The sequence below is a fragment of the Dasypus novemcinctus genome, chromosome 11, assembly GCF_030445035.2.
Source record: "Dasypus novemcinctus isolate mDasNov1 chromosome 11, mDasNov1.1.hap2, whole genome shotgun sequence".
In the NCBI taxonomy this organism is placed as follows: domain Eukaryota; kingdom Metazoa; phylum Chordata; class Mammalia; order Cingulata; family Dasypodidae; genus Dasypus; species Dasypus novemcinctus.
This window is the reverse complement of record NC_080683.1, coordinates 19,929,045-19,937,911: the sequence shown is the minus strand read 5'-3', so window position 1 is coordinate 19,937,911 and position 8,867 is coordinate 19,929,045. Positions and strand designations below refer to the sequence as shown.

Sequence of the window (8,867 nt, the reverse complement as noted above, 5' to 3'; positions counted from 1 at the left end):
CCAAGTACTCTCTCTTAGGCCAACCAGTGGTAGAATCTGTTAGTCTGTACTAGCTCCCCTTTAAAATATATAACACAAATGAAAGGAGAACGTCTCCACCAATAAAAGGGATGTTGTATTCAAATAACAGGAGATGATTGCTATCACATACTTCCCTTTCTTTTAATCTCATCTATCGAACTTACATCATATTCATCACTGTAAAATGTTGTTGAGAAGAAAAAAATTGGAACACCCTTATTTTTTTAAAACCCACTATATGCCAACACACTACAAGTTACTTTATGTAAATCATTTCAAGTTTTCCAGATAATCCTGTGAGATACAAATTATTATTATCTCAAAGTTTCAGATGAAAAAAACACTCAGGCAGGTTAAGTAAAAAGTCACATAGGTCTAGAATTTTTAACACTTTCACTTTACTATTTCCTTTGCTTTTTATTTGTAAAACTCAAAGTATTGTAATTCCCATCATACCCTGCCAATAGCAAATGCTAAGCTAATAAAAAATAACTAATAGAGAACGAGCAAGATGGCAGTGGAGTAAGGCACTCCTAGAGTCAGTTCCTGCTAAAGGGCAGTTAGTAAACACCCAGAGCTCTATGGAGCTAGCTGAAGCACCTGTTTGGGGGCTCCAGGAGATCAGAAGAGCGTCCTGCCACATCGTTGAAGGAATGGAAGGAGGAAACTGCCCATCTAGAGAAGACTCGTAAGTAGAGCGCTCCACACCCTGGAGGCTGGTGCTTATCATCCACTGGAGGCACAAGCCACCTAGGGAGCTGTTCCACCGCTGGAATTGAAAGCTCCACTTCCCCAAAACAGGGGAAGAAGAGATGGTTGGGCACCAACCTCAGCAACTGATGAGTAAATTCAGCAGGCTAAAGTATAATCCTGAGAATAGCTGAAGTCAGAAAGTCAGAAAGAGGCCAGGAGCTACCACCTTAACTCCTGGCCTGGCATTAGGGGAATCGGGGCAGACTGAAAATCACAGTGCTCATGGGGACTGGCTTCTTTCCCTCCAGATCAGATTGCAGCTCTAGCCTAGAACCCAGCCCCACCTCTGGGAGGGAGGAAGCTGGGGAACCTGCACCAGCCTCTCCAGGAAATTACAGGCCAAGGCACGGAGGCCAGTGCTTATCCTACTTTGGCGGTGCAAGCTGCCCCAGGAGCATTCTGTGGCAGGAATTGGAAGTTCCTTTTCACAAGAACAGGGGAGGAGATGGTTGGCCACTGATTTTGGCTACTGATTAGTAGGCTGGCTAAGGAATAACCTAGGAACAGCTAGGGTATGAATCTGTCCAAGTCCAAAAGAGGCCAGTAGCTGTCATTTTGACTCCACCCCCAGCCTGAGGGGAAGCCAGGCTGATGGAAAATCACAATGACAGTAGGAACTGGTTTCTTTCACTGAAATCAGCCTGCAGCCCTAGCCTAGGCTTCAGCAATGCTTCTGGTAGGAAGGAGGCTGGTGGGCGCCGCAGCAGCCTACCCAGGTAACTGCAGGTACCATTGACTGACACAGACTGGATAATTGGAAGTCTACTGTGGCAACTGTGGCCATCTTGGACCCACACTGCATATACTGCTGCCCACACTGCAGCTCCATCCCTGCCCCAGGCAGGGAAGAAAGGGCCCCTCATCAGTCTCTCTGGGGAACTATAGTCTAGGCCTGCATGACTTTGATTATTCCATACAGCTGTGACTCTGTCCTACCCCTGGCAAAAGAGAAAGTTGGGAAAAGCTTCATTGGTCCCTGGGGCAATTAGGGCAGCTTGAGCCTCCACAGCTTATAGCACCAACTACATCCTTGGCTCCCACTGCACAACTAGCAAGGGAGAAAGGGCAGGAAGCCCTAAACTAAAGTGAAAAACTGGACACAGAATACTCTAGCAATCTAGATGCCAAGACACCAACAAAAAATTACAATCCACAGGAATATATGGCCCAGTTAAAGGAACAATATAAGCCTCCAGATGACATAAAGGAGTTGAGACAACTAATCATAGATGTGCAAACAAATCTCCTGAATAAATTCAATGAGATGGCTAAAGAGATTAAGGATATTAAGAAGACATTGGATGAGCACAAAGAAGAATTTAAAGCATACACAGAAAAAGAGCTGATCTTATTATGGGAATGAAAGGCACAATAAATGAAAAAATTTTAAAAACACTGGAATCATATAATAGCAGATTTGAGGAGGCAGAAGAAAGGATTGCTGAGCTTGAAGAAATGGTCTCTGAAAGTGAATATACAAAAGGACATATGAAGAGTGGAAAAAAATTGAACAAGGTGTCAGGGAACAAAAGACATGCAAACATACATGTCATGGGTGTCCCAGGAGAAGGGGAAAGGGGCAGAAGGAATATTTGAAGAAACAATGGTAGAAAATTTCCCAAACCTATTGAATGACATATATATCCATGTCCAAAAAGTACAATGTAGTCCCATCCAAAAAAATTCAAATAGACCAACTCCAAGACACAATCTAATCAGAATGTCAAATGTCAAAGACAAAGAGAATTCTGAGAACATCAAGAAAAAAGTAATGCATAACATAAAGGGATACCCAATAAGGTAATATAGTGCTGATTTCTCACCAGAAACCAGGGAGGCATGAAGACAGTGGTCTGATATATTTAAGATACTACAAGAGAAAAAGTTCCAGCCAAGAATCTCATATCTGGCAAGACTGTCATTCTAAAATGATGGTGAGATTAGAATATTCCCAGATAAACAGAAACTGATAAAATTTCTAACTAAGAGACCAGATTTTCAGGAAATGCTAAAGGGTGTGCTAGAGCCTGAAAAGAAAACACAGAAGAGAAAGGCCTGGTAGAGAGTCTAGAAATGAAGATTATATCAATAAAAGTAACCAAAGTGTCAAAAGAGTGGGGAAAATATGACAAATAAAACTTAAATTGTAATAAACTTAACCAACGATGTAAAGCACTTGTATTCAGAAAACTGCAACTCAATGTTAAAATAAATTAAAAAAGGCCTAAATAACTGGAAGAATATTCTATGCTCATGGATTGGAAGACTAAATATCATAAAGACATCAATTCTACTCAAATTGATACAGATTCAATGCAATCTCAATAAAAATTCCACCAGCATGTTTAAAAATTGAAAACACAATTATCAAATTTATTTGAAAGGGCAAGGGGTCCTGAATAGTCAGGAATAAATTAAAAAGGAAAAGCAAACTCTCATTACCAGACTTTAAATTATATTACCTAGTTATAGTGGTAAAAAACAGCATGGTGCTGGTATAAAGACAGACACAGAGACCATTGAGCCAAATTTATGGTTCAGAAACAGACCCTCACATGTGCGGACAAGTGATTTTTGACTAGCCTGTGAAACTAAGCTGGGGCAGAACAGTCCATTCAACAAATGGTACTGAAAGAACTGGATACCCATAGCCAAAAGAAGGAAAGAGGATCCCTATCTCACACACCTTATCCAAAAATTAACTCAAAATGGATCAAAAACCTAAATATAAAAGCAAGAACCATAAAACTTCTAGAAATTGTAGGAAAATATCTTCAAGCCCTGGTGGTAGATAGTGGATTCTTAAAGGAGATAAGAGGAGGACTGAGATGGATTACTGATGTTTAATGTATCTAGAAGTTTAAGATTTCTCTCTCTACCCGCCCCCCACCCCCCCGTCCCAGTTGTCTGTTCTGTGTCTATTCGCTGCGTATTCTTCATCTGCTTCTGTTGTTGTCAGCGGCATGGGTACCTGTGTTTCTTTTTGTTGCATATCTTGTTGTCAGCTCTCCGTATGTGCAGCGCCATTCTTGGACAGGATAAACTTTCTTTCACACTGGGTGGCTCTCCTTACGGGGCACACCTCTTGTGCATGGGGCTCCCCTATGCAGGGACACCCCCGTGTGGCAGGGCACTCCTTGCACGCATCAGCACTGCGTGTGGGCCAGCTGCACATGGGTCAAGGAGGCCCAGGGTTTGAACTGTGGACCTCCCATGTGGTAGACGGACCCCTAACCACTGGGCCAAGTCCACTTCCCTAGAAGTTTTAATTAGGTTTAATATAAAAGTGTGGAAATGTAACGAGTGGATGATAACAAATAGTAACAGCTAGTTTATAAATGGGGATGTGGCTGAAAATGGTGGTCTAGGGAATACCAATGGACAGAATGCTAGAGAATAATACAGAAACTGAATAGCACAGTAAGCCAAGAGGTGGATGAGAATTGTGGTTGATGGTACAGAAGCAAGAACGTCCTTTGTGAGCTAGAGCAAATGCACATCACTACTGTAGTGTGGTGGGAATGTGGAGCATGGGAAAAATACAACTGGAGTGATCTATGGACTGTGGTTAGCAGTAATAATGTAATATTCTTGCATCTATGCCAAAGATGTACTGGGTTGATAATGGGGCAATATGGAGAATGTGTGCCAAATGTACACGACATGGTAACAATCACAATATTTTATCTGTAACAAATATTCCAACACAGTGTGGTGTGATGACGGATGTTGTTTGGGAATTTTGCACATGTGCATGATTGTTCCATAGATTTACAACTTCTGTCATAAAAATATTTTTAAAAAATAATAATAGGGAGGGTTGGGGAAAAAATATACCAAATATAAGGACTATAATTAGTACTAAGATTTTGATAATATTCTTTCATTATCTGTAATGTCTCACAACAATGGAAGGTGTTGGTGCATGCAGGGTTGATGTATAGGACCCCTGTATAATGTTATGCATGTTTGCTTTGTAAGTTCAACAACTTTTTTTTTACTATACACTTATTATTTACCTATATTTGCATATAAATTACATAAAGATAATACTAATAATCGTGTGGGTTGGAGGAAAATACTTTGGTTAGTAGTAATAATTTGACAATGCTCTTTAATCATTATAGTTTAAAATCTTTAACAACAATGCAAAGTACCGATGATAGGGTGAGTTATGAGAGTCCTGTATGATGCTATGTATGTTTGTTTTGTAAGTTCACAACTATGACTATATACTTATTGTTTATGTATGTTTATGTGATACACTTCAATTTTTTAAAAAGTGAAAAAAGACTGACACAATTGGCAATACTACTCTTTATTTTTTTTTTCCTTTTTGAGGGAGAAGGATGCAGTTTTACACACCTGTAAACAAGTCAGTAAACTATACTACTTTGAGATTCCCCATACTTTATTTGGAATGTTAGAATACCAACTGTATTACATAATAGTTTCTGAAGGCAAGTCAGGCTAAAACAATGGTGAAAACTTATGGCTAAAGATATTCATAGCAGCAATTTTCAAAGATGATTTTATTAAATCAAGTCATTGCACTTGGTCATTTTATTGCTACAGCAAAACAAGGCCATTAAATAACACATTTCTTATATTAACTGATTGTCTCATTCTGCTCATGTATTTCAAGTTCAAATGCAAGGACCAAAAAATCTAGAGAGCACTTATTTTTCTCTGTGATCACAGTAAGGAGCATAAAAAAGAGAATCCTCTGTTACACCAGGCCCATTCTCTCTTTGAATTTTCAGACAAATTTTGTGAAGAGATATCAGCTTTATAATAGACAAAGAAACTTGGTGGTCATATACACACACGAATATTCCTAATATTGGGATACAATTAGGAACTTAGTAATATTATATGTCTCAAAGAACAAAAAACCCGAATAATACATTTACTGATAATTTGGCAACAAGAATTCCATGCTGTTTACTTTTAGTATGTCACTTGTTCTCACATGAAGAAAAAAAAGATTTAATGATCCCCCCCAAGTAAACACTACCATTATACGCTATTTTGTTGATATTAACTTTATGAATAGGAATTAATATGATTTCCCATACCAAGAACAAATACTGGTAAATTGCTAGATTAAAGGAATCATTTTTCCCTTTAAATTGAGTTTATTAAATTTTCTTTCTTACTGTTTGGTCAAGGAAGGGCAGAAAATCAGAAACCTAAGTACTTTACAATTACTTTTCTACTCTGAATGAGGAGTAGAAAAGCAAAAGCTTAAAAAAAATTTCAGTACTTATGATGTTGATTTTATTTACTAGGGAAAAAATGACCAAGAAAAACATTAAAAACAGCCTGAAATCTGTTGGGAACAGCCCCCCCACAACATTAATGGGATAGGTAAAGACCACTTAATAGGTTTTCCAGAAAGAAAACTGGAGAAAAATTACTAGCGTACAATGATGTTTTCCTTTTTACTTAAGGACTGTCATTACAAGAAAATAAAAATCTAATTTAATTACCAAGAAGGAAATCATTCATTTGATTAGTCATTTAAAAATATTAGAGGAGATGGGACCAATTTTGTTCAGTAGTGGTATCATCAGGAAAAGAGTCCAAAGACTTTAAAGAGGTAAAATGTACATACTCAAAACACTGATATAAATTATGAATTAAACATTATGGAATTGTATATAGCATTGCTATTATTTTCTACTTCACTTTTATTTGAAATCACATGACAAAATTTCAATTAATTATAGATTTCAGCATTGTGTAAGGAAAATATTCCAACATAAAATGGAAACATGAGAGCTGATAACCAAAATGTAAAAAGTCATTTGCTATAAAGCTTAAAACCTAATTTTCTTGAAAGTGAAAAAATGTTAATTTTTAAATTTTAATATAAATCTCCATGAGTTTTAGGCATATTATCTATTGACATAACATTTTAAAACATTCAACTGTTCATAAGTGTCACTGAAGAAACTGCAAATTCAGCTGCTTTATAAGAATGCATTTTGAATATGGTTGACTATATTTGGTTTTAAATAAGCTGTAATGTATTTTATGATGTCCTAATACTCTTCATAAAGTTAATATTTAAATGACAGTCCAAAATATCTCTATGAGATAGTTGGGTTTATTAGGTAAATTATACATTGTAAAACCTGAATATTTACATGATGGTAACTTTTCAAAGTATTAAACTTCACAATGAAGTTCTAAAAGTTTTGAATTTCGTTTTTCTAATATTACCATTATTAAAAATCAGAGGGAGGGACATAAAGAGATCACAAGATCATGAAATGAGTAATATCTGAATCTATAAAATAAGCAGAAAAATATAGCAAAAAGGCTGGTGTTTGCATACTATATGTGCTGTAGTTTCTAGGCACGAGTTACAGGTTAAACTGACATTTTTAGAATCCTTAGATCTAATTAATTTAAAATAAAGCTCATATTTCCCCCAAATATATTTAACAACCCAATACATTTTAATCAGCTTGTTTTCATGAACCCTATAGTGCAAGCAACATGAAATATTCTAAAAGTTGAAATTATTTTATTTCATTAGTTATTACTATATGCACAGGTAAGTATTCTAGTTTACAGCTAGGAAACTCCTATTTCATCACCCGAAGTATAAACAGCAATGCAGACAAACAGGCACAACAGTGTAATCCTGGGTAAGAATGTTAAAAGTAAAATATATATATATGTATGTATTTATATATATGCACATGTGTGTGGGTATATATTTATATGTATATATATTACATATAAATATATACCCACACACACACGGTTTATATCCCCTATGTATTTTAGGGAAAGGAGTGACTTATAGTTTATAAAGCTAATTTGTCCCATTCAAATAGTATATTATACAGACTACTTGTAAAGATATCACCATATTTATAGTATAGCTCTTTTAAAAAATAATACAAGTTTCAATTAAAAAATTATTATGAGATTTCTTTCCTCTTTATACAGATTCAGTAGTATTTTCAATCAAACCAAAAATAAAAGTCTGCAATTCCAGCATAGTAAGAAATAAGGCCTCTTTTGTTTTTCATATTGGCAAAACAAAATTCTTTATATATAAATCACCCTCCCCCTACTTTTCTACAGATATTATAGTTTGCATACTTAGTTTTGTTTATCACAACACCAGCATTTGTTATTTTTAAGTAACAAGTCAGTGGAAGTTCATAGTGTTGCTTCTGGATCCCCTGGAACTTTAAGAACACTGGGTCCATGTCACCTCAAGAAGACAGGACTGCTTTTTTCAGCTTCTCTATTTCTACCTAAAAAGAGGAAACATAAATTGAGCAATAGTCAAAATATCTTTTACTTTACTAAGCTTTGCCTTCTCCTAAAACCACCATCTCTGATATACACAAACAGTACAAGTTATAGCTAACCTCAAATAGTCATTATTAAATGATGAGCACTTTGCCATAGGCAAAAGCATCAGTTCAATATGTTCATAATCTCCTAAGGGATTCTAACTCATCCAAGAATAATTAACTTATTTCAAGACATTATTTGATATTCATTTACTAATATGATTATTAGCCAAATGGTTTAGCAGCATTGGATTGGGACAAGTCATTCTTCTGCCTAGACTGGGACAATAGATACTTCAACTCTTCATCCTGATGAGCTATTATCTTTATTCCAAATATATATTAACCAAGTGTACCAATTTTAATGGATGGGGATGCAATAAGAAAAAAAAGTGGTAGAGGAGGAAAGAGATGGTGGGAAGAATAACCCTGCCCACAATGACTTTAATGACTTTAGTTATCAGGTAAATATTTATATTTTATATTTATATTTTATGTTCATTGTTCATTTTTTGTCTCTGTTTAGTTACTTCCCAGTATAATTTAATACTGTATAATAGTGATGTAACAGTACTTCAAATACTTCTAATTTTGGGGAAAATATCACTTTTACTTTAAATACATGATTCTAAAACTTTAATGCCTCATTAAATGTGTTTTTTCAAATACAAGGGTCAAATTTTCCCCATTAGAAAACGAAATGTATGATACATGTTAATGAGAAAGCTAACTAATGGCTGACTGATGGAATAATGAATGCATATTTTAGAA

General features: G+C 35.8%; 1 protein-coding gene across 6 annotated transcripts in view; it reads right to left on the bottom strand.

Moving 5' to 3' along the window:
• Window positions 1-5,076: 5,076 nt before the first annotated feature.
• Window positions 5,077-8,867, bottom strand: part of CD2AP (CD2 associated protein) — a 181,888-nt gene continuing 178,097 nt past the window's right edge. For all 6 annotated transcript variants that reach the window (XM_058306855.2, XM_004452795.5, XM_012523058.4 and 3 more), the window contains one exon: window positions 5,077-8,054. In XM_058306855.2, coding sequence (XP_058162838.1) covers window positions 8,013-8,054 — 42 coding nt within the window. In that variant the 3' untranslated portion in view covers window positions 5,077-8,012. The remainder of the gene's footprint in view (window positions 8,055-8,867) is intronic.